Genomic DNA, 27,467 nt, shown 5'->3' with positions numbered 1-27,467 from the left:
GAGGAGTCAAGGGTTGCTCGGACCGGCAGAACTGTCGGCTGGGAAACATGTGTATTCCGTGAATATGGGGGATTATAGTCCCTCGGTCAATACAGTGTGTCCAGATAGTAAGTTATAATTAAAGAGCAAATCCTTGTATATTAGATGAAGCCTCAAATACAATATATAGTAAATTATTCGAGAGCTAAACCTGCTCTCTTGATATCATTCTTAGTAAGGAAAGACAATAAGTATCTATCAAGGCTGAGATGATAAAAGGTATATATGCACAGAAAGTAAACCTATTTCTAGGTAATTGAAACCGAAAGGAGTTGAAAACTTTATGAAGACAGTACCATTATTATAGAAAAGGGGAAAAAGAAAACCCCTCATTTAGACCCTTAGGACTTAGGGTCTTCAGTTGGTAAATCCAGAAGCATTCCCTTTGTCTGAGGAATTTGTCATAGTCGCCTCGTCTAGGATTCTTTTTGACCAATTCTAAGCCACAGAAGCGTAACCCTTTAGGGTCGCTATTGTGGTATTCGCGAAGGTGTCTAGAGATAGGGGTTTCAACTGAGTATTTGCTGGATCTGATGTTGTTCTTGTATACGTTTCTTGAAGGGGCGAAATGTTTTACCTACATATTTTTTGTTACATTCACACGTAAGTAGATATACAACCCCTGATGTGTTGCAGTTATAGAAAGAGGTTATGGTAAAAGTACCCCCCCTCCCCCCCCCCCCCCCCACACACACACACACAACATGGCTCCAGACTCCTCTAACTGGAACCTATGGGTGTGGGAGGTGCATTTCATGTAAATTCATGAAAAGAGATTCCAAAATAGTTAAAGACAGTTTGGAGAAGGAGGCTTTTACCATAACCTCTTTCTTTAACTGCAACAAATCAGGGGTTGTATATCTACTTACGTGTGAATGTAACAAAAAATATGTAGGTAAAACATTTCGCCCCTTCAAGAAACGTTACTCTCCTTGTAGTCCTTGCTGTACCTGTCTCCGTGATGCTTGGCCCGTCCTGTATTGATGATGATCTTCCATAGGGAAGCATTGGAAGGCTAGTGTGCATGTGCAGGAAAACACTGCTCTCTGCCAATCAAATGGTCTCTGAGAGTCGTCATTTGATTGATTTAAGAGTTTGACTCGGTTATTCGGCGGAAGTGCCTCTAGTGGCTGTCATGTAGTATAGATGTATTTAACCTTGCCATGATAACTATGCAGTGTGTACATAACAGCAATCTTTTCCCTGCCTCTATAGCTGAGATATCAATCTTGATGATCTCAACCAATCCAATGCTTTTCCATAGAAGAGCATTGCAAGGCTTTAGTTCATGCACGGCAAGACTCTACACCAACTGGAGGTGCATTGAATCGGCATTCAGCTTCTACATGCAGATTGTAGAGGCACTGGAAATTGATACTGCACACTGTGCAGCCCTGAGATAGGAAACATGTCTAGTGGCCGTCTGAGTGTCACTAGAGGTGTTACTAGGCAGTAATGTAAACATTGCCTTTTCTCTGAAAAACAGTTCCATTGAAAAGCCTGCAGGAACAGTTTGTAGACACGAGAACCACTACATTAAGCTGTAGTGGGTTCTGGTGACTATAATGTCCCTTTAAAAAAAAAAAAAAAAGGGCCACTACACCCGAACCACTACACCCGAACCACTTCATTTAGGTGAAATGTGAGATGCTTTTAGTGGTCCTGTAATAATGTAATGGGAGGGATTTTATACGGTTTAAAGTGACGGTTTAGTCATAGTATTTGCAGGCTTTAAAAAAAAAAAAAAAAGGATCTGTCTTGGTAATTAGTACCCACTAGGCCCTTTCCCTATACTTTTTTATTTTAATGAATCAATGATAAATCAAGCAGTATAATGAATTAGTAAACTGTATATTATAGGACCTGTTTTTTTAAATGTTTATCATATATCTGCACCTGCTTGATTTTCATGTTAAGTTCTAAGCTGCATGTTTCACACTGTAAAGAATAGCAGATACAGTGAATGAAAATGCATTCATGCTAACTTAAAGAACACAATACATTACAACATTTATACAATTATTTGGCAATAAAATGCTCTCTAGTCTAGCAGGGAAATGTCATAAAAAAATAAGAATTCTATTGGGCAATAGGGTAGTTATGTTTGGGTGAAATTCTATTAAACTCTCTATTAGTGGTAACAATCTATTCTCTGTAGACACAATAGGAAGCATCTTTTTCTACATACCAAGGTGGAGGGCAGCTTTGTGGGGCAGACAAAATGAATGATCCTAATAAATAGATGTCTGGAGAGCGTCTCTGTCCACTTGCCCCTGTTCCAATTTAGAGAGAACAAAGTTTGTGCAACAATCTTTGAAAACGAACAGCCTATTTTTTTTGTTATTTTGTCTTCTTGCCTTTTAGACTATAAATGATAAATGGTTTTATAATTGCCGTGATTTCTACAGAATGATCATTACATTAAGAGCTCAGGGAGAAAAGCTATAAAGTGCATTAGCCAAAATGTGTTTTTCCATATTTTGCCTTTCCTTCTAGAGACAACAGATGCAATAATGAAATCCAATTAGGAAGTCCTATTATGTTTTTGATGACTAGGGAAAATGATAGTTTGTCTGCACAGGTATACAGGAATATAACTACTATTATTTCATAGTGTAATTGCTTTAGACTACAATTCCCATAATGCTCAAGCGGTGCTTTGGCTGACTAAGCATCAGGGAAATTGAATTCACAACAAACTGCTCTAGCTGTCCGATATCACGCAAATGCATTAGAAAGCAGCGACCCAGAAAATAAAAGTCCTTTGTGAAAACGGAAATGAGCTTGGCTGTAATTTGATTCTGTAAGTTCACCGAATCGTTGGATATTTTAACTCTGTTGGTGTAGACATTTTACAGATTTCTGTCAAAGTTAGGGTAATAGACACTCAGTCCTCAGTACACAGCAATATCCAAATATCCAAGCCTTCCTTTTTTTTTTTTTTTCCTTTTCATCACGCTATCCATGTGGGTCACAAATCTTGTATAATGCAGACAAACACCTTTGACAGCGGACATCAGCCTTAAATAGATACTGTCTGTAATATATTGCCAAGTTAGACTCAAAATGATTTTACAGGAAAACACAATGGCACCCAAAGACTCATAGCTGCAAAACCACCGTACTGAGCTCTAGTGGTTATATGCCGAGAGTTGCCCCTTTAAGTTTTTCTTTTAATATTGTTCTTCTGTTTGTTTAGACCTTGTATTGCATGCAGTGTTTTGAGAAACAATGAGAAATGTATGAATAAACCCATGGAGAGGAGCCACAAGGAGCCATTGATTCGAATGATAGAAAATGCTGACAAAAAGGCTGAATAGTGTGTAGATGTTGTGAAAACAATAGATACCTGAATTCTCTATTGTCATGCAATATAATTCAGCATTTTCTATTAAATAAATCCTCCACTATGGTGCGCTATTTAAGTGCATAGATTTGCAGGTGAAGAAAAGCCGTCACATGGCGATGGATCTTTACTGTCTAACAAAATAAAAATCTATATGTTTAATTTTTTTTTGTTATAATAATATTGTGTGTTACAAAATACCCCAAAACACGATGTGAATAACAGCATGTACACAGTAGTGCCGCATTCATACGTACATACTGTCATCAAGGTGGTGTATATCCTAACAGCAGTGAATCCACCCACTCTAACCTCCCCGTGCACGAAGGTATACAGATGGATCTCCAACCTCATGTAGGATGTTGTGGCTTTGTTTGGGAGCACAGCAGGTTAAATATAACCTTTATGGATACACCCACAAGTAGCTTAAAATATTACGGGCTGTAATTTTGAAATCTGAAATCTTGTGCTTTAAAAAAAAAAAAAAAATGTTTAAGGCCTGATAGTCAAATTCTAATAATCAAAACATATAAACATAGAGAACATTTGATAAAAAAAAAAAAAAACTTTTATTTGCTGGATTCAGAATTATTCCTGTCTCAGACGTGCCAAATCCATTTTGAAGATGTTGCATGTAATGTTCCAAAATGCATTTTTCATGATGTCTTAATGGCTTAGATATAGTGATAGCAGTTTAATATATTCTCTACTGGAGATGCAATATCGTCTGCCTGTTTGAGACATTATAGAATTTTATGGCTTCTATTTGTGGGTCTTAAGTAGACTGTTAGGAGTGCAGTTTGTGTTTATAGCAAGGTTTATATAATTGTCACTTTTGTATTGCTTACATAGTAGTTCTGATTAAATATTTACTTTGCTCTATATCAAGAAATTGACTTTTTACTTATTTTATTTTGGTTTACGGAGATAAACCAATTTTAAGATCATGATCCAAAATACAAAAAAAAAGTATTTGTTTGAAATGGGTGCCCCTATTTATTCTTAAAATTTGCATGTTAGTGTAATGCAATGGTTTATTCCATAGAGGCACCTGACATAGACAATGACAAGTCAAATGTATTGTAATATATGTATGCTTGTTTATGTGAGTGCAGCCCTCTTGGTTTCATATGTAAATATATATGGGAGCCCAGGCCAACTCCCGTGGTTTTGCACCCCTCACTGTCACAGCAGGTGCATCATTCCAGGGCCCACTTAACTTTGCACTGCAGAGCTCCAGGTGGAAGGATTTCCCACACAAGTGGGTTATTTTTCATAACATCAAGTAAACATTGTTAATATTGTAAATGACTATTGTAGCCATAAACCGCTGATTTAAATAAAATAAAAAATATATAAAGGGATATCTACCTAGGCTTATTATCAGCAACCATCTGTTTTGTGTTCCAATGGCACGTTGTGCTTGCTAATCCAAGTTAATAATTTAAATAAGGGTAATTAATAATTAGTAAAGTCTTTTATAATTATATATAAACGAGCAATAAAACGGTCCTTCATTAGACTAGTGGAGTATCTGGAGGATCCGCAATTGTGGGTTCTAGATAGCCTGAAACAAAGAATTTCTGGACCTCGTCAGTTTGTTCTTGTTCTGAAAAATGAAGGCCATTTCATATGAGTAAGCAAAGATCTCCTACAATGTTGTCTTCTACATTCCTTCACAGAACTGTGCAAACTGACTCGAAACAGAATAACACCATCTATTGTTTTATTTTTTAGTTATTTAAAGGATCACTATAGGGTCAGGAACACAAACATGTATTCCTGACCCTATAGTGTTAAAACCACCGTCTAGCCCCCCTGGGCCCCTCATGCCTCCATAAATATAGTAAAAAGCTTACTGTATTCAAGCCTGCAGCTGTAACTCTGCATGCTGTTAGACTCAGAAAAACAAGCAGTCTGCTGACATCATCAGAAGTGGTAGCCTGATCCAATCAAAGTGCTTCCCCATAGGATTGGCTGAGACTGACAAGGAGGCAGATCAGGGGCAGAGTCAGCACAATTCAAACACAGCCCTGGCCAATCAGCATCTCCTCATAGAGATAAATTGAATCAATGAATCTCTATGAGGAAAGTTCAGTGTCTGCATGCAGAGGGAGGAGATACTGAATGTTTGGATGCATTTTAGGCAGCCAGGACTCAGGAAGGATCTCTAACAGCCCTAGGCTGTAATGAAAACACAGCATTTTCTCTGAAAAGATCGTGTTTACAGCAAAAAATCCTGAAGGTAATGATTCTACTCACCAGAACAAATTGAATAAGCTGTAGTTGTTCTAGTGACTATAGTGTCCCTCTAAGTAACTTTTTAGTTATTAGTAACATTAAAGGAACACTATAGTCACCAGAACAACTACAGCTTATTGTATTTGTTCTGGTGAATATAATTAGTCCCTTCAGGCTTTTTGCAGCAAACACTGTATTTTCATAGAAAATGCGTGTTTACATTACAACTTACGGGCACCTCCAGTGGCCAGTCCTCAGATGGCTACTAAAGGTGCTTCTTTGGGGCAGTGCTGCACACTGTGCACTAAAATTCAGTGTCTCCACCCTCTGCACGGAGACACTAGAAATGCTGATTGGCCAGGGCTGTGTTTGGCTTGTGCTGGCTCTGATCTGCCTCCTTGACAATATCAGCCAAACCAATGTTGTCCTATGTGAAAACATTGTGATTGGCTGAGATCACCACTTCTGATGATGCCAGCCAAGAAGGCAGATGAGGGGTGCAGCCAGCAGCAGCAGACTGAAATTAAATGAAAGGTAAGATTTTACTATATTTAGGGGGACATGGGAGGACTAGATGGTGTTTTTAATACTATAGGGTTAGGTATTTATATGTGTTCCTGACCCCATAGAGTTCCTTTAACCCCTTAAGGACACATGACTTGTGTAACATGTCATGATTCCCCTTTATTCCAGAAGTTTGGTCCTTAAGGGGTTAACTTTAATATAGATATATTGTAAGCGTAGGAATTCATTGCACTTTGAATTTTTTTTTTCTTTCTCCAAGTGTTTCCTTTACCCTCTAAAGTGGTTTTTAATTCCAGCATTTTTAATGTATCAAGCCACTGCCCTGACATTTATCTTTAACGGTAATTCCTGTAGATGTGAGCATTTGAAGCATTTCATTTTTGCCGTTCTGTAGATGAATCTAAGCTGGATTTTGACCCTTTGTCCTTATAACTATTCTTCAATGTAAATGTCTTCAACAAAATATACTAAAATGAATGTTCCTGTGTTATTTTTTTTTCTAAAGTCAGTATATGAAAAATTACCTTTTCTCTCTGTAATTTTCAGTAAATAGCATTTTATTTGGTCAAGGACATTACTGCAGCTATTCAAGGACCACTATAGTGCCAGGAAAACATACTCGTTTTCCTGGCACTATAGTGCCCTGAGGGTGCCCCCACCCTCAGGGACCCCCTCCCGCCGGGCTCTAGGGGGAGGAAGGGGTTAAACTTGCCTCTTTCTCCAGCGCCGGGCGGGGAGCTCTCCTCCTCCTCTCCTCCCTCTTCTTCCGTCACCGGCTGAATGCGCATGCGCGGCAAGAGCCGCGCGCGCATTCAGCCAGTCCATAGGAAAGAATTATCAATGCTTTCCTATGGACGCTGGCGTCTTCTCACTGTGATTTTCACAGTGAGAAGCGCGGAAGCCCTCTAGCGGCTGTCAGAGACAGCCACTAGAGGCTGGATTAACCCATAGGTAAACATAGCAGTTTCTCTGAAACTGCTATGTTTACAGAAAAAAGGGTTAATCCTAGCTGGACCTGGCACCCAGACCACTCCATTAAGCTGAAGTGGTCTGGATGCCTATAGTGGTCCATTAACTAAACGTTACATGTAAAGTGGTAATGTGTGATTTTGTGAAGTCGTTCTTTTTGCGTCACACTTTTTGCTTTTTCCCCCAGACTGTATAGTACGTGTGATACATCTGTTATAGATTTGAAAAACAGACACATTGCAGGCACTTGATTTAGCATTGCTTTACAGTTTATAACATTTGAATGTGTGTACATCCTCCAGAATCAAGAAATGCCTAATGATGTCTGGGATATACTATAATAAAATTATGTATTGCTTAAAGGACCACTATAGTGCCAGGAAAACATACTCGTTTTCCTGGCACTATAGTGCCCTGATGGTGCCCCCACCCTCAGGGACCCCCTCCCGCCGGGCTGGATGGAGAGTAAAGGGTAAAAACTTACCTTTATTCTAGCGCTGGGCGGGGAGCTCTCCTCCTCCTCTCCTCCCTTTCGGCTGAATGCGCATGCGCGGCATTTACAATGCTTTCCTATGGACGCTTGCATGCTCTCACTGTGATTTTCACAGTGAGAATCACGCAAGCGCCTCTAGCGGCTGTCAGTGAGACAGCCACTAGAGGATTTGGAGGCTGGATTAACCCATTTATAAACATAGCAGTTTCTCTGAAACTGCTATGTTTATAAAAAAAAAAGGGTTAATCCTAGAGGGACCTGGCACCCAGACCACTTCACTAAGCTGAAGTGGTCTGGGTGCCTAGAGTGGTCCTTTAACGATTTAAAAAACAAAAAACAAAAAAAAAACACCAAAACAAACATGTTTTAATGTAATGCACCTATCAAATAGTTTCTCATATAACATTGGATATTCTGTACATTTTAGTAATTAATTTTTCTTTTTTTTGAGTATGCTGCTCACAGCACCATAACAAACTAAGCTCCTTTTGTGGGAAGGCACAATGCAACTCCCTGCAGTTATTAAAAGTTTCCTTTACAGTTTAGAGAGAGAATAAACAGGTACCACCACTTTGCATAGTTGAGAATTAGTTGAGTCAATGCCATATTGGCAACTTACGGTAATAGCCAGAACACCACGGATACTTTCATGATTATTTATTTCAGCTTCAAGTAAGAAGTAAATAGTTCTGGCAATTTTGTGACTTGTGAGGTTCTTCCTCAAGCCTGGGTATAAACCCACCTCCCCCCACATATACGATTATTCAGATAGAAGTGACCATGCAACAAACCCAAGGAGGGGTAATTTTATTGCTATAGTAATCAAATAAAAATTAACCATATGGTCATACATTCAACTTCATTGTGTGATTTCTAACTATATATCAACCGTATTTTAAATATATGATGTATTGAAATTCTCTACTCCTGTATCTGTGCATATCAGCGTTTTATCAGACATATTATGTCTCGCTCCTGGGTAAGTACTCAGTGATGTAATTGATGACATCACTGGATCATGGCTAAACATGGATCTTCAACTATTGTAATTCACAGAGCTATGTGTCCTGCTCACTTTGTAACACAGTTAATTGGTAATTGCAGGAGGGCTGCTAACTTGGCCATGGTTGACAGGTGGGACTCACAGGTTAAATTAAAACACAGAGCGAGAAATTCTTTAAGCTACACGTTGTTAGTGGTAACCTTCAATGTGATTCAACAGCTTGGACAAGGGGGTACTAGTTACATTTGGAATTGTGGAATTGTGGAGAATTTAAATACCTGAGGTGGGGAAATAACTCGGTTTGAGTTGTTTTAACAAGGACACATTTGAATTGTCTTCTATGTGAAGTCTTTGTTTAGTGAATAAGCCACAAACACATAACCAATATTTTAGAAAGAATAGCTGCAACATTTGCCGGCTTTTGCTTATGTGGGTCAATTTGTAACGACTGTTATTATTATTATTATTATTATTATTATTATTTTTGTGTGTTTTGAAAAAGATGGAGAAAAGTTTTATTTTTAGCTATATTTCTATTTTCACAGATCTTCTATTCACAAAACGTAATTTGATCAGTAAAGATACATGTTGCCCGGGCTGTGGATTATTACCGGTACTTGAAACGGCTATGCAGTGTGCTTTTCCTTAGAAGCTATTTTATAAGTAAGCAAGCAGTATATGGCATAGAACTATCAAAAAAACATTACTGGCAGCTTTTTTTTTAAAGAGGGGTAAGGCTCCCTAACACGATCATTTGTCATATGTTTGATTGTAGCTGCTTCAAAAGTTATATACGTGTTGTTCCTTGTCATTAGTATCTGCGGATCAGCAAGTTCTGACAAATGATGTCTGAAAACTACTTTGTATAACAGACTCTATGCAGTTGTAGTTCTGGTATCACAAAGCATCCAGATGGCAAACATTGCTTCGTGAAGGAGAGGTCGGAGTCAAAGAGAACACCTAGGCAGCGAGCCTGCGGGGTGGAGCAGATAGTAGCGCCATTGACTTGAGGTAAACAGACAAGGGAGTAGCAACACTTGAGGGAGGGAAGACCAGAAGTTCTGTTTTGGACAGGTTAAGTTTAAGAAAGTGATCAACATTCCAGTTGGAAATAGCACAGAGGCAATCATAGACATGAGTCAAGAGGCATGGTGAGAAATCAGGGGAGGACAGAAAAATTTGGGTGCCACTAGCATAGAAATGATGCTGGAAGCCGAAGGAGCTGATGAGTTTACCAAGGGAGGCAGTGTAGATTGAGAACAATAGGAGGCAAAGGACAGACCCTTAGGGAACACCAACAAAGAGGAATTGGGGAGAAGAGGCAGAGCCACTGAAAGAACGTTGGGAGAGGTAGGAAGAGCACTAGGTGGGAACGGTATCTCGTAGACCAAGATTACGGAGTATGAGAAGAAGCTGTTGATCAACAATGCCAAAGGAGCAGAAAGGTTGAGGAGAATTATGATAGAGTAGTGGCCATGGGATTTTGCAGTGATAATATCATTGGATACTTTGATCACAGCTGCTTCAACAGAGTGACAAGAGCGAACTCCAGATTAAAGCGGGTCAAGCAGAGTTAAATTTGAGGGGGTCTGTCAATCTCGCATACACAACTCTCAAGGATTTTGGAGACAAACTGCAGTAGTGAGATAGGTCGGTAGTTGGATAGGGAATTAGGGTCAAGGTTGGGCTTTTTAAGAATCGGAGTAACGGTTACATGTTTGAAGTGTACAAGAAATGTGCCAGAGGAGAGGGAGAGCAAGAGAAGGAGACAAAGTGCGGATGAGATTTTAGGTAATAGGGTCGAGGGAACGTGGTGGGGCAGGAGGTATGTCCTTACCTAGTACGTCCGCGTCAAATATGAGTGCTGGATCCAGCCGCTCTAAGGGTATTGCAGCGATGCTTTGATGTGAAGGCATCCTGCAATAGGCATCCTGCAATAACCCAAGGAGCGATCACTTCCGGGTTGCCCCACGTGGCGCCTGGTTGTGTAGCATAGCATCGGAAGCCATCGGGCAGGCTTCCGATGCTCTGCCTGTCTGCTCAGTGCCTCGATAAAGTCAACAAATAAAATCAATTTTAAAAAAAACCAGATACAATAAATGTATTAATCTCCTATTGTTAGCCATGTGGCTAACAATATGGTGATGCCTTTCTAAAGGCAGCGCATCATGGGACTTCTGGGGGTGTCCCTAGCCTGCCTCATCATAATCTAACCAGAGCTTGCCCCTATAATAATATTTATTATTACTATAATCCCCATTTGTCTGGTCAGGTCAATATTCGTAAATATTGACTCTGTGATCAGTGTGGATCTCCCTCCCTCTCTTCACTTGTGTTTTAGTGAGAGCGAGAGAGAGATCTGTGTTTAGGTAGACAGATTTAGGTAGTTTTAGGTAGGGATTTGTAAAATTGTGAGGCCCAAATGCTCAGCCATTAACCTCTATCCTGCCAGTGATCACTGTATAGATCACTGGCTCTTGCACAGCAGCACTTATTTTGCTGTCTGTGCATTTTTTTAGGTAAATTTTTTTTTTTAGTGATTTTGTTTTGTGACAGATCACTAAATAAATGGATTGTGATCATGTCACAGTGGTTGTATAGCGCTGAGGAGGCGTATGCCATCCTTGCGTTAGAGTCTGACGTGTCTATGTCTGACTCCGACCCTGATTTTGACCCTGCCACGTGCTTAGATACATCACTAGATACAGTGTCTGCTGCTAGTGATGTATCTAGTCATGATGTATCTGTGACTGCTAGTCCCTCTGCCAGAAGGAGATGTGCTGCTATAGAGTTGGTAGCGCCTCATCGCCAGAGGCCAGATATCCCACCCTTCACTGCAACTCCTGGCATTAATGTGGATGTCGAAGGATTTAGCCCCCAACAGTTTATGGAGGTGTTTCTGGGCGATGATGTATTGGGGGACTTAGTCACCCAAACTAATTTATATGCCCATCAGTTCCGTGCTTCAAAGCCTGACTCTTTTTTTGGCAAAGCAGCAATGGGCCCCCATCGATGTGCCAGAATTTAAAACATTCTGGGTATTGACTATGCTGATAGGCATCATAAAGGAGCCCTCCATCTGCTCCTACTGGAGCAGTTGCCCCATCTGCTCTACCCCCATTTACTCCCAGTGTATGTTGAGGAAGAGGTATGAAATGGTTCTACATTTCGTGCACTTCAGGGACAACAGCCTGTGCCCCCCTATGGAGCATCCCCCGTTTGACAGGCTGTATAGAATCCGCCCCCTGATTACCCACTTCGCTGCCAGGTTTGCAGAGGCTTATATACCTGGAAGGAATATATGCATGGATGAATCCCTGATGAAGTATAAGGGAAGGCTGGGATTCAAGCAGTATAGTATTCCTTCCAAGCGCTCCAGGTATGGTGTAAATATGTATAAGCTCTGTGAGAGCAAGACTGGGTATACTCAGGCCTTCCGGGTGTATGAGGGAAATTATAGCCACCTTGACCCTCCAGGTTGCTCGCACCAGGCTACAAAGGGAGGAGACCTCAGTTCTGCACCAAGAAGAGCTGTTGGCAGTTAAGTGCATAGACAAGAAGGATGTGTACCTTCTTACCACCATCCAGACTGAGAGGACTGTGGAGGTCTCTGTACGTGGCAGACTTGAGAGCACAAGGAAGCCAGTGTGCATCAAGGCTTATAACCGGAATATGGGTGGGGTTGATCTGTCAGATCAGCTCCTGCAGCGATACCTAATTATACGGAAGACAAAGGGCCTGGTACAAAAAGGTTGCAGTTCACTTAATGCAGATTGCAACCCACAACACTTTTTTGTTGTTCAAAAAAAGCAAACCCCGGAATGAAACAGACTTTTTGACAGTTTCCGCTCCAGATCATTTTGTGGATTTTGTACCAAGATGCACCTGCTTCCCGGGCGGTGATGGGAGAGCACAGAGTTGGGGCAGAATCCTCAAAAAAAAGGCAGAGTTTCAAGAAGGGGCAGAGAATGGACACCGTCTTTTACTGTCCTGATTGCCCTGGACAGCCTGGACTCTGCATTGGGGACTGCTTCAAACGATATCACACACTGATCCGTTTTTTATTTTTTACATTTACCGTTCAGTTTTTTGTTTTTTTGTTACGTTTACTGTTCCTGAGATTGATTGTTTTATTTTTACTGCGCCAGACTATTTTTATGATCAAGTTCAACCTATGCATGGAGGCATGAGTTTACTCTGGAGGCCTTGCAGAAAACAACCTGGAGTGTTTTCTTGCAATAACCAACAACAGGCTCCCCTAAATCACACACACGTGTGTGTCAAAATGAAAATTTTAAAATCACCACCACACATTTTCTCTTTTTTCTTTGGCTAAAACAGTTGCATCAAAGGCATCAAAACACTCCATATACAATACCTTGGGGTGTCAACCTTTCAAGTATAAGCACGTTCATGGCAAGAAAATAAATAAATAAATTAGGATATCCTTGCGAGCACCTCACAATCACATGGACAGAATAGCCACCCATAGCAGTGCCAGCAGGGGGAGTGCCTGGAATGACAGGTAGTACCCCTGCTGCCTGTAATAAAGTTAAATAAAAGTTATAAACAGATTAAAATTAAAGGCGGTAGTGTAGGACCTGCCAAGAATGGGGTACTTTGATGCAGTTGGCAGGCTTATGCAATGTATGATCATATAATGTAACCAAATCCCCATCATTTTTTACCTAGGTGAGGTGTTTTTAAGTAGTACTATTTAGGATTTGAAATCACTGTTTAGTTGATGCAGTTGACAGGCTTATGCAATGTGTGATCATGTAATGTAACCAACCCCCCATTATTTTTTACCTAGGTGAGGTGTTTTAAATAGTACTATTTAGGATTTGAAATCACTGTTTAGTTGATAAGCGAGTGCACTGGTTTGTGTATTATATATATATATATATATATACACACAAACACATATATTTTAATTCTACGTATATTATATTTATGTAATATTTTTACATAATTAAGTCATTTTATTAATTACAATTTGCGGGACCTGTCTGATAACCCAGGCAGAAAGTCCAGAGAATTTAATTTGCTAGCACTATATTTAACCCTGTAACTTTCCAAGACACCCTAAAACCTGTACATGGGGGGTACTGTTTTACTCTGAAGACTAAGCAGACCACAAATATTAGTGTTTCAAAACAGTAAAATATATAACAACAATGATATCATCAGTTAAAATGCTGTTTTTTGCAACAGCACTTACACTGATGATATAATTGTTGTGATACGTTTTACGGGTTTGAAACACTAATATTTATGTTCAGCGAATTCTCCTGAGTATGACATTACTCGTCATGTACACGTTTTATGTTTTCAAAAGTTACAGAGTCAAATATAAAGCTTGTGTTTCAGTTTTTTCACATTGAAATTCGCCAGATTGATTATGTTGCATTTGAGAACGTATGGTAGCCCAGGAATGAGAATGGCCCCCATGATGGCATACCATTTGCAAATGGGGTGTACAGTCTTTTTTAGTAGCCACTTAGTCACAAACCTTGGGTTGTCTACTATTGCAAATGGTATGCCATCATAGGAGTAATTCTCATTCCTGGGCTACTATACGGTCTGAAAGGCAAAGTAAACCAATCTGGCGAATTTCAATGTGAAAAAACTAAAAAATTTAACATGCTATATTTGACCCTGTAACGTCCCAAAACACCATAAAACCTGTACATAGGGGGTACTGTTTTACATGTGAGACATCGCTGAATACAAATATGTGCATTTTATTGCAGTAAAAGCTAACAGTATTATGACATTCACAGTTAAAATGTCATGCAGAACTAAAAAAAAATCTTCATTTCTCACATTTGTTTTATATTTTATTCATATTAGATTATGTTTCATAGCTAAATATTTGATGTTAAATGAAAGCCCCTTTTCTCCTGAATAAAATGATATATAATAAGTGTGGGTGCACTTAACATGTAAGAGGTGAATTACGATTGAACAGTTTTGCTTATGTTTTATTTTGATCAAAACGTGTACATTCGGCTCAGTCCTTAAGGGGTTAATTTCGAAGCCCACCTCTGTATTTCTATAATGTTGTTTTTGAAAACCACTACCTAATGCAGGGCCTAAAATTCAAGCCATATGCTACTAGCTATTCCTAAAAGGTTGACTATGCAATGTGTACTATATGTGTCCATGGTACGCTCATCAGGGGTTGAAGTCTAGACTGCAAATATTGCTTTAAGCAATTTGTCCGACTGTTAGCAGAATTTATTTATTTTTGACAAATCGCTTAAAACAAATGTTTGCACATGTTAAGTGAATTTCTAGTGGCCAGGGCTACATTTTCACTTGCCAATGGTGGGTGGAAATTTTGAGCCATGATCTAGAAACGAGAGGTTTAGATTGGTTTGTAATTGGCGTATTGGGCTATAGAGTCAAATAATGTAGAAGGGGCTGTGTGGCTTATAACCCTTCCCCATTTGTATTCCTAGCAACAATGTTGTACATTCCTTCCCCCATTTCATTCCGTGCAACAATAATGGTGCATGATATGGCTGGCTAGAGGAGAAGCAGGAAGTGAAGGTAGCAGGTAGGAGTGGTCAGGAAGTTTTCTAAGCTTTTATTTTTATTTTTTATTCTTTACTTGAAAGACCGGATGCTTTGCATTACAAAGTGTTCAGACACAAAGATCTCCTGCAGAAATTCTCTTAATTTTAACAGGCGAACAATATAAAGATGAACTAAAACAGAGTTTGAACATTCTTTCAAAGGAGCATTACAAATTTGTGTCTAGACAGGCACTCATACTAGTACGAGAGGGGAAAAGTATCTGAAATCGCCTTCACATAATATACAACCGTTTGTCTTAACATTTAAAAGCTTAGAGAACAAACAAACACTCTCTCACTTGTGGATGTTGGTGAACAGACTGTTGAGAAGGAGACCTGAGGCTTGGGGTCTTGAGGGCTAACCTTTGGGTGAGATCTGCGATATTGTGTTGAGCAATAGAGACCAGCTACGAAGGGAATTGTTGCTCATTACCTGGGGTTGTTGATATATGTTGTGACTTAGACTGATGGAAGGCACATACCTCAGTATCTCCAGTGACTTCAAACTGTAAGGAGTGCCTGTTAAACTCTTGATGACGCACATTTTCCTGACTGGGTATACCCCGAACATTTCAAATGGAAAAAGAGGGACACTCTAATTTTCTTTTTACATTTTTTTTTATTCTTTATTTTTCCTTTTTCAGGTTTATAAAGGTAACATTAGGTAATGTATAGTTAAAGACAATTGAAATAACCTAAAGAGGTAAAGGTATTGAACAGTACAGAACAGTTCAGGCCATATGTACACTGCAGGCCTGAGTAAAGGAGGGGTAGGACACTCTAATTTTATTGGTGTGACCAGTGGCGGGGAGTTTTGAGAACTTTTAGGTGACTTACACACAACAATTTATTCAACTTTTAGAACAGGAAACATTTATCTTATTTGCACAGATTGATTTCTAAACATGTTTATTATAGTTAGAAGTTTTATAATAAATTAAAGTCTAGATTGTAATGTAACTTGAACAATCTTCATATCTGATCAAAGCTAACTTTTAGTAGTATGTCATTTATCAATTTTCATATCAAATAAAGTAAATCAAGTAAAAATAAACTTAAACAATTAAGATTTAAGGTCCATTAGAGGCATCATGAAAAAGTGCAGTGCTTAGTTTAGTTATTATTTTTAGCAGGGAGATATTATTTTTTTTATTTTTATGAATTTGCTAGAAACCAATTGCATACAAACATTTAGCTATAATTAAGCATTTACATTTTTGGCAGCCTTCAAAAATAGACAGCAAGGCAATTTCCCTTCCTGTAATTAACACAAATCAAATTACTGTAGATGTTAGTCACTGCAACAGTTTTATTGCTGATAAATGTTATTTTTCGTTTTGTCGAGGCTCGTAGTCAGATTACTTAATTGTGCACATCTCCCAATGTTCGTTTTCAGTTCATCCAAACCGAGCTCTGAGTCTGCGAGCTGCGGGATTAATCCGCACGTGATCCACTTTATAAAAGCAGTTTCAATTTTAAAGCCTTATTGACAAGCACATGTAAATTAGTTGGGCTTATTAGAGGAAGCTTTGCAACTTCTCCATAATTGAGCACGAATTTGGGAACTTGGTAAACTAATGCCATATAATCCAAACATTCTGAGGGAATTGATTCATGGTTATTTACGAAGTTTTAGCTGGTAAATAGAGGTTCTTCTGCTTACCATTTTGTAGGTAAGCAACGTCAATATTCACAAAAAAAATAAGTTTGACATTGTCTGTTTAATTAGGATTGAAAAGTTAATTACCAGCCAATAAATGACAGGAAAAGCAATTGTAAATAACTTTGCTTTTCGATATGTATGGGTGCAGTTTTTTTTAACTAAAGGAACATTCTAAACACCATAACCACTACGATTTCAAACTGTTTTAGCACAATTTGACAACTAACCTCGGTCCCACTGGGCGCCAGTGGATGAATCCAGTCTTCTCCAGCAGAAGGATCAAGACAGCTATGTAGAACTAAGCAGGACTATGCTGGACCACACTTGGTTGGGAACGTCCTACATCTCTGTTTTGCTCTACTGAGAAATCTGGTATTTTCTACAGGACCCAGGAATGTTATCAAACTGTGCTAAAACATTTTTACACCTTACTGTGGGTTGACCATACTGGCACCTTAAATACAAAGAGGGCTGTAGTGGTAGTTATGGTGCTTGGAGGTTTCTTTTGAAAGGCACTACAGACAGCATAACAAGCTGGTGCTAGGAAATCACCTGACATTCCCTCCCTGTACTCAAGGGTTTATAACGACAGGGATTTTACCGAAGTGCTTTTACTCAACCTTTTTTCCTACAGTTCTATAAAAGTAGTTCTGTCACCAAAAATAAACTTCATCTATTCTGCTTTGACAGGTGATACTCGAAAAATTAGAATATCGCACAAAAGTTCATTTATTTCAGTAATGCAACGTAAAAGGGGAAACGAACATATGAGATAGACGCATTACATACAAAGCAAGATAGTTCAAGCCGTGATTTGTCATAAGTGCGATGATTATGGCTTACAGCTCATGAAAACCCCAAGTCCACAATCTCAGTAAATTAGAATATTACATGCAATCAATAAAACAAGGAGTGTACATAGAACAATATCGATACAAAAAATAAGGTGCGCAATACCTTTAAAACACTTAATATGTGTAAAATATAAAATATTAATTTATATAGTAGATCAATATCATAAAGTGCATGTGCAACGTGCAACACTTGAGAATATCAGTCCAAAAGAGGAGATGCACACTTACAAATAGTGGCTGGAACACTCAATGAGTGGCGCTGTTTACCCCTCGGGGTGATATATAAAGCAAACACAAGAAAAAATCATAGGGTAGTATGTAATGAAACATATAAAATAAAATAAGGAAGAGTAACACTCACAATGGTAGAGCAGTGAAAGTCTGCTCTAACTGTGTTGACATAAGTCCTCTTTTCTCAGGACTTAGAGACCTTTTAGATTCAGGACAGCAGCTTAATCCTTCAAAAGTAGTTTATTAGTAAATATACATATAAAAAGTCATTCAGAGTGATACAGCTCTTGTTGCCCGTGCAGGAGATATCCCCAAAACAAAGCGGTCACAAGGAATACCGCTGAAACTTGCGATCACGAAGCCGATTGGGCGAAACTCGTCATCACGCACGACGTTACCACGTGATCGCTCCGAAACCCGGAAGTGTCTGCCTGCGGTGGCTCAGTTTGAAAATCGGCAAGTTTCAACTGTATTCCTTGTGACCGCTTTGTTTTGGGGATATCTCCTGCACGGGCAACAAGACTGTCATTTAGGAGTTAAATCACTTTGTTTCTGTTTATGCAGCCCTAGCCACACCTCCCCTGGCTGTGACTGACACAGCCTGCATGAAAAAAAAACTGGTTTCACTTTCAAACAGATGTAATTTACCTTAAATAATTGTATCTCAATCTCTAAATTGAACTTTAATCACATACAGGAGGCTCTTGCAGGGTCTAGCAAGCTATTAACATAGCAGGGGATAAGGAAATATTAATTAAACAGAACTTGCAATAAAGAAAGCCTAAATAGGGCTCTCTTTACAGGAAGTGTTTATGGAAGGCTGTGCAAGTCACATGCAGGGAGGTGTGACTAGGGTTCATAAACTCCTAAATGGCAGAGGATTGAGCAGTGAGGCTGCAGGGGCATGTTCTATACACCAAAACTGCTTCATTAAGCTAAAGCTGTTCAGGTGACTATAGTGTCCCTTTAACATAGCCGTGAGAATTTGATTCCTCCATATTCTGCTGTGAATTGTAGCTTTTCTTCTTCAGGTAAATGCTGTGGTATTCAAAATACGATTTTGCCTAGATTTGAATATTGTTAGAGAACTTTGAAACATTTCCGCCAGAATATGATTACTTACTACAACGCTTTTTGATTCTTGATTTTCCTTATTTACTTTTAGTTTAGTTTTGAAAATTAGGGTAAACAACTAACTATATGAAACATCAATAATATACGTTGTAGAAAGAATACATAATGATTGACAAATATTCATTTTATTGTACAATATCAAGTATTGTAACTCTTGCTATCTATTCCCTTTTCCTGTTCCAGTTTTAGAACCTGCCTTTCATAGCATTTCCTCAATGTCCACATACCGTATATACTCGAGTATAAGCCGAGTTTTTCAGCACATTTTTTGTGCTGAAAAACCCCAACTCGGCTTATAATCGAGTCAATAGTCTGTATTATGGCAATTTGCATTGCCCTAATACAGACAGGGGCTGTGGGGGCTGCAGAGAGATCGTTACTTACCTTTCCTGCAGCTCCTGTCAGCTCTCTCCTCCTCCGCCGGTCCGGTCAGCACCTCGGTCAGCTCCCAGTGTAAATCTCGCGAGAGCCGCGGCTCTCGCGAGACTTACACTGTGAGCTGACAGAAGAGCTGAACGGACCGGCGGAGGAGGAGAGAGCTGACAGGAGCTGCAGGAAAGGTAAGTAACATCTCTCTGCAGCCCCCACAGCCCCCTCCTACACAGTGCCCATCCACTGGACCACCAGGGAAGGAGCCCCCCTCCCTGGCCAGCTAGCAAGCAGGGAGGGGGGACGAAACAAAAATAAAATAATAATTAAAAAAAAAAAAATAACATTACAAATAATAATAATAAAATATGAAAATAATTTAAAAAAATAATAAGTAAATAAAAAAAAAAAATAATGAAAAAAAATATTAAAATAATGTAAAAAAAAATAATAAAATTGCCCCCCCCCCCCAAGGCTCTGCAACACACACACACACTCATACACACTGCACTCATACACACTGCACTCATACACACTGCACTCATACACACTGCACTCATACACACTGCACTCATACACACTGCACTCATACACACTGCACTCATACACACTGCACTCATACACACTGCACTCATACACACTGCACTCATACACACTGCACTCATACACACTGCACTCATACACACTGCATTCATACACACTGCACTCATACACATACACACAGCACTCATACACACTGCACTCATACACACTGCACTCATACACACTGCACTCATACACACTGCATTCATACACACTGCATTCATACACACACACTGCATTCATACACACACTGCATTCATACACACACTGCACTCATACACACACACTGCACTCATACACACACACTGCACTCATACACACACACTGCACTCATATACACACACACTGCATTCATACACACACTGCACTCATATATACACACGCTGCACTCATATATACACACGCTGCACTCATATATACACACGCTGCACTCATACACACGCTGCACTCATACACACGCTGCACTCATACACACGCTGCACTCATACACACGCTGCACTCATACACACACTGCACTCATACACACACAATGCATTCATACACACACTGCATTCATACACACGCTGCACTCATACACACGCTGCATTCATACACACACACTGCATTCATACACACACACTGCATTCATTATATACACACACTGGAAATAAATATTCAATTAATATAATTTTTTTAGGATCTAATTTTATTTAGAAATTTACCAGTAGCTGCTGCATTTCCCACCCTAGTCTTATACTCGAGTCAATAAGTTTTCCCAGTTTTTTGGGGTAAAATTAGGGGCCTCGGCTTATATTCGGGTCGGCTTATACTCGAGTATATACGGTACTCTCTCTCCATTTATTCTCTGCTAACCTGTCTGCCTAGAGCTCTGTGATTTGATCCAGAAGACTTTGTTTTGTTGTAGATCTGTGGAGCACCGTATCGATATAAATAGATTGTGTAATGTTCTACCATTTTACTTGCACATTCTTTAATCTCTCCGAGGTAGGCTTCTGATTATTCCCAGACTGTTGTACTGAAGACATAGCTACCTGTTCACATAACCATCTGATACAAGAGGGTAATTCCTGGCAACCTATAGGTAGCACGCACAATCTACTGCAACTGTTAGAAACATACATTTATTTAATTCATCAACCCCTGCCTAAATGTAAACACATCTTTCAGCTAGATCTTTGCTCGGTTCTTTGGAGGTTTCTAGGAGCGAAAGGGATAATGGTTAACAGGTAACACTTGCTCTGTAGGAGGGATTTAATGGAAGTAATTGCACCCTATTTAAATCCTTTAATAATATTTGTAATTTCTGCAATAGTACTTCAGTTGTAGAACGTGCTCCGCGCTGATCTGGGGAACTGATTTGGTCGAGATCTGATAAGTGCAATCTGTTTAGTTTCTGCAGATCCCTGGAGGGACTAGCACATAATATTGTTTAAGCTCTCTCTGCACATACTTTATTTCCACGTATTTCACACGTTGGGAGTAATGTGTGTCAAGCTGTGACACAGACAGATCCTCAGAATGAGACGTTTTCTAAATTAAGTCACAGTCAATGCAATATTTCTCATTGAACCATTAAAATGATTGGTATTATTGGTCTGATTTAACATTCCGCTAGCACCAGATGTGTAAATTTAATCCCGGCAACTGAGAGATACAGCGGAATATGCCTCGTGATGGGATTGTAGCCTTATTTACCAATGTAAAAACAATTCGTAATTGGCTTTTTTAAACATTACCTATTGATGATTAGTGTGTCCATGGGAACACTTTTCCCAATCTTTGTCCCACAGAAATCGGCCTAGTTCATTGTGGCATTTTTGCACACAGGTAGGAGGTGAAAGTAAATCAGGAGAAATTAATATTTTGCAGACATGCTGCTTTTTCTTTACAAGTAGCTGACATTCTTAAGGCTAAACTCCTAGAAATGTATGTGCCATGATGGACCTTTTAATATACTGTGTGAGAATTATTTTACTGCGTTTTAATTTTCTTTAGACAAAGTGTCTCAGTTGTAATGCACGCTTTATTTCCGTTTGATGAAGTACTGTCTTTATTGAACTATTGTTTATTTTACACTCTTTTTCTCTTTTCCTTTTTCCCCTCTAGGATAAGAAATGGATTCTCAACCATGAAGATGTGACGCTTGGTGAATTGTTGGGAAAAGTAAGTCAATTTAGTTGATGTGAAAGCCATTTTGTTAATATAGATCTGTAATTCTGTACCATTAAATGCCTAGACTAGTGTACCGTATATACTCGAGTATAAGCCGAGTTTTTCAGCCCATTTTTTGGGCTGAAAAACCCCAACTCGGCTTATACTCGAGTCAAGGTCTGTATTATGGCAATTTGCATTGCCATAATACAGACTGGGGGGAGAGGGGGGCTGGCAGAGCTGTACTTACCTTTCCTGCAGCTCCTGTCAGCTCTCTCCTCCTCCGCGCCGTCCGTTCAGCACCTCGGTCAGCTCCCAGTGTAAGTCTCGCGAGAGCCGCGGCTCTCGCGAGATTTACACTGGGAGCTGACAGAAGAGCAGAACGGATGGCGCAGAGGAGGAGAGAGCTGACAGGAGCTGCAGAACAGGTAAGTACAGCTCTGCCAGCCCCCCTCTCCCCCCACTGAACTGCCACTGGACCACCAGGGAAGGAGAGCCCCCCTCCCTGCCATATATCAAGCAGGGAGGGGGGACGAAAAAAAAAAAAAAAAAGAAATAAAATAATAAAATAATTAAAAAAAAATTAATAATAAAAAAAAGGGGTATAAGGACCACTATTGGAGGGGGGGGGGGGGGTATAAGGACCACTATGGGAGGGGGGGGGTATAAGGACCACTATGGGAGGGGGGGGGGGGTATAAGGACCACTATGGGAGGGAGGGGGTCGGTTAAGGACCACTATGGGAGGGAGGGGGTCGGTTAAGGACCACTATGGGAGGGAGGGGGGTATAAGGACCGCTATGGGAGGGAGGGTGGGTATAAGGACTACTATGGGAGGGAGGGGGGGGTAAGGACCACTATGGGAGGGAGGGGGGGGATAAGGACCACTATGGGAGGGAGGGGGGGGGGGTATAAGGACCACTATGGGAGGGAGGGGGGTATACGGACCACTATGGGAGGGAGGGGGGGTATAAGGACCACTATGGGAGGGAGGGGGGTATAAGGACCACTATGGGAGGGAGGGGGGGATAAGGACCACTATGGGAGGGAGGGGGGGGTATAAGGACCACTATTGGAGGGAGGGGGGTATAAGGACCACTATGGGAGGGAGGGGGGGGTATAAGGACCACTATGGGAGGGGGTGGGATAAGGACCACCATGGGAGGGAGGAGGGTATAAGGACCATTATGGGAGGGAGGGGGGGGGGTATTTGGACCACCATGGGAGGGATGGGGGGGATAAGGAACACTATGGGAGGGATGGGGGGGATAAGGACCACTATGAGAGGGAGGGGGTGGGATAAGGACCACTATGGGAGGGGAGGGGGAAGTAAGGACCACTAGGGGAGGGGAGGGTAAGGACCACTGGGGGAGGGGTGAGTCAGGACCACTGGGGGGGGGAGTGAAGGAACACGGGGGTGGGGAGGTAAGGACCACTGAGGGAGGAGGAGGGGAAGTCAGGACATATGGGGGGGGAGGGGGCGGCAAATTTTTTTTTGCCTACGGCGGCAAATATCCTTGCACCGGCCCTGCACACACTGCATTCATGCACACACACACTGCATTCATGCACACACACACACACTGCATTCATGCACACACACACTGCACTCATACACACACTGCACTCATACACACACGCTGCACTCATACACACACACATACGCACACACTGCATTCATTATACACACACTGTAAATAAATATTCAATTAATATATTTTTTTTTAGGATCTAATTTTATTTAGAAATTTACCAGTAGCTGCTGCATTTCCCACCCTAGTCTTATACTCGAGTCAATAAGTTTTCCCAGTTTTTTGGGATAAAATTAGGGGCCTCGGCTTATATTCGGGTCGGCTTATACTCGAGTATATACGGTAATTACCGTATATACTCGAGTATAAGCCGACCCGAATATAAGCCGAGGCCCCTAATTTTACCCCAAAAAACTGGGAAAACTTATTGACTCGAGTATAAGACTAGGGTGGGAAATGCAGCAGCTACTGGTAAATTTCTAAATAAAATTAGATCCTAAAAAAATTATATTAATTGAATATTTATTTCCAGTGTGTGTATATAATGAGTGCAGTGCGTGTATGTATGAGTGCAGTGCGTGTATGTATGAGTGCAGTGCGTGTATGTATGAGTGCAGTGCGTGTATGTATGAGTGCAGTGCGTGTATGTATGAGTGCAGTGCGTGTATGTATGAGTGCAGTGCGTGTATGTATGAGTGCAGTGTGTGTGTATGAGTGCAGTGTGTGTGTATGAGTGCAGTGTGTGTGTATGAGTGCAGTGTGTGTGTGTATGAGTGCAGTGTGTGTGTATGAATGCAGTGTGTGTGTATGAATGCAGTGTGTGTGTATGAATGCAGTGTGTGTGTATGAATGCAGTGTGTGTGTATGAGTGCAGTGTGTGGGTATGAGTGCAGTGTGTGGGTATGAGTGCAGTGTGTGGGTATATGAATGAAGTGTGAGTGTGTGTGATGCAGTGTGTGTTTGTGTATGTGTTGGTGGGGGTGGGCGTTTTGATATATTATTAATTTTTTTATTAATTATAATTTTATTTTTTATTTTGTAATATTATTATATTTGTTTATTATTATTATTTATTATTTAAAATGAATTATAAAGTTTTATTTTTTTTTATTATATTTTTTTTCGTCCCCCCTCCCTGCTTGATATATGGCAGGGAGGGGGGCTCCTTCCCTGGTGGTCCAGTGTCATTGGCAGTTCAGTGGGGGGGAGAGGGGGGCTGGCAGAGCTGTACTTACCTTTCCTGCAGCTCCTGTCACCTCTCTCCTCCTCCGCGCGGTCTGTGCAGCTCCCCCTGTCAGCTCCCACTGTAAGTCTCGCGAGAGCCGCGGCTCTCGCGAGACTTACACTGGGAGCTGACTGAGGTGCTGAACGGACGGCGCTGAGGAGGAGAGAGGTGACAGGAGCTGCAGGAAAGGTAAGTACAGCTCTGCCAGCCCCCCTCTCCCCCCAGTCTGTATTATGGCAATGCAAATTGCCATAATACAGACTCTGACTCGAGTATAAGCCGAGTTGGGGTTTTTCAGCACAAAAAATGTGCTGAAAAACTCGGCTTATACTCGAGTATATACGGTAGGTACCGTAATATGAAGAATTCTAGATGGAGGAATGAATGCAGGAAGTGACTCAGACCAGCCAAGTGTTACATTTATTTTTTCTGTAACTTCATTTATGGGTCTATTTTCCCATCTGAAATACCTGCAAATTGAGGGGAACCTACATTCATCATTGTAGTAAAAGCATGACTGCTGATGTCCTATTTTGTCCCAGTATTTTACCTTAATTTAGTTTGTCCCAGCGCTGCTTCTAATCCTGCCATAATTGGTTATTCCTTGGTGCGCATGTCTAAATCTGTAATTTAAACCAGACTTCACCTGATCCTCACTAGCTATCTTGCCAATTTCAGGAATGTGAGTGGATTCTCCTTTATATTTTGAATGTATTGTGCTTTACTCTTTTTGCTTAAATAAATAATATACAATACCCTGAAGTTCCTAAATCGGCAGCACTTGCAGAGTCAAGTCTTTGCAGCCGGCATACCCTCCCAGACCAGGAAGAGGATCGACCAATCAGGAGCTTCTCATTCTAGTCTAGATCTTATCCCAAAGAAAACTTTGTCCATCAGGGTTTACGGAATAAGTTATTCAGCACTCAGCGGTAGTTTCATACACTGCATAGGACCAGCTGGACTGCTAAAACACCTGATCCTTTCAGGCCGCACAAGTTGGACAGCAGATGTCCCTGTTTCAAGGGGCATCAGTTTTATTTAAGTTTTAAACAACTCTAAATATAAGAAATTCTTTTAAACGGGGAGCAAGGTAATCTTTATATGTAGAATTTTTTTTGTGTATTGATTTATACTTTGCCATTAAATTTAAACTATGCTGTCCACAGATGGTTATTCAAATAAGTGTGAATAGTGTGAATTCAAAGCAGATCTCACATTTTAGGCCACAATATCAAACTGAGAACACATTTCACTGGATACTTTTTCCAATTTGAGAGAACATGACTAGAGTATAGTGTTCATGTAGTCATGGTTACCATTCGTATAACGAGTGTCTATGAATGAAAGAGAAGAGAGATGCTTATTAAATTCCTCTAATTTAAAGAGTACCTGTCATGATACTCACAAATTGGTCTTAATTTAAAGTGCATTAAAATTTCTGCTGTGCTTGTGCTAGCAGACATTCCAGCAACTATATAGATTTCTGTTTTAATGCACTTTCACGTTTTGGTCCTTCCCCCACCTGTCAATCAATCCTGCTGGTGGCACAGAGGTCTAAAATCAATTCCTGTGTGACAGGAAGGGCATTAGGGCCCATTAGTAATTGGCTCTCTGCTGTAACACTGCTACTCCTCTAGAGGGCGCTTCTCACTCTTTTTAGGGGAATGTAGGATGTTAGAACTGCAATGTACTTGCAGTGAGGATTGCACAGTTGTGGAAATGGCTCTGTGAAGGGCCAGTCACGTTGAACACGCGGTAGCAGCGGAAGCTGGTTGTTGCGTCACTGTAACACCCAGGGAGAAATTAGCAAATCTTTAACCTAAATGTTTCAGTTTGCATTTGACTTGGCAAATAAATGTCTGTGATCACAGCAAAAATTTGTAATATTACCAATATAGGACCAATATGGGACTGGACTGTATTGCAAACAGCGTGGAGCTGGACTTGGGTATAAAATTCTCCAGAGCCGTACCAGGCTCTGTAAAACAGGCTCAGGGGTGCCAGTACTGGCTAACGATCCAGGTGATCCAGATAGATGCGACTCCAGAATTTGGATGCAAAATATATTTATTGTATAAAATTTTTTAAAAAGGTATAGGCACTAATGGGCACTATGGGGGTGGAACCCAAAACAGACAATAGTATATACAACAAAATTGGAGTTCCACTTACCCCTATCTTTTAGCAGCCCAGAGTGTCAAAAATACACATAAAATAACAAATGTAAATATGCAGTAGATTGAAGCAGACGCGTTTCGGCTAACAGCCTTCCTCCAGTGCTTGTCTTCATGTTCTGTTGGGTCTTCTTTTATAAGTCCTATCTGTCCCATTCACCTGGATTCAATTTCGTACCGGCGTCGCGTCACTTCCGGTTTCGCGGGTGACGTCACTTCCGGTTTTTCGGCCGGCTGGAACGCACGCTGAAACGCGGCGTTCAAGATCTTGGTTGCTCGTAATTGTTATACTTGAGTCCCCATAGCAACCTTGACCTCCATATTTGCAGGATATCATAACAAAATGAGAAAAATAA

General features: G+C 40.5%; 1 protein-coding gene across 1 annotated transcript in view; it reads left to right on the top strand.

Moving 5' to 3' along the window:
* FER (FER tyrosine kinase) overlaps positions 1-27,467 on the top strand; it is a 185,746-nt gene that overhangs the window by 75,986 nt on the left and 82,293 nt on the right. The window contains exon 15 of the mRNA XM_063453639.1: positions 22,137-22,193. Coding sequence (XP_063309709.1) covers positions 22,137-22,193 — 57 coding nt within the window. The remainder of the gene's footprint in view (positions 1-22,136; positions 22,194-27,467) is intronic.

Source organism: Pelobates fuscus, chromosome 5, assembly GCF_036172605.1.
Source record: "Pelobates fuscus isolate aPelFus1 chromosome 5, aPelFus1.pri, whole genome shotgun sequence".
NCBI lineage: Eukaryota > Metazoa > Chordata > Amphibia > Anura > Pelobatidae > Pelobates > Pelobates fuscus.
Note: the sequence above shows the minus strand (reverse complement) of the source record. Positions and strands in the feature narration are given on the sequence as shown.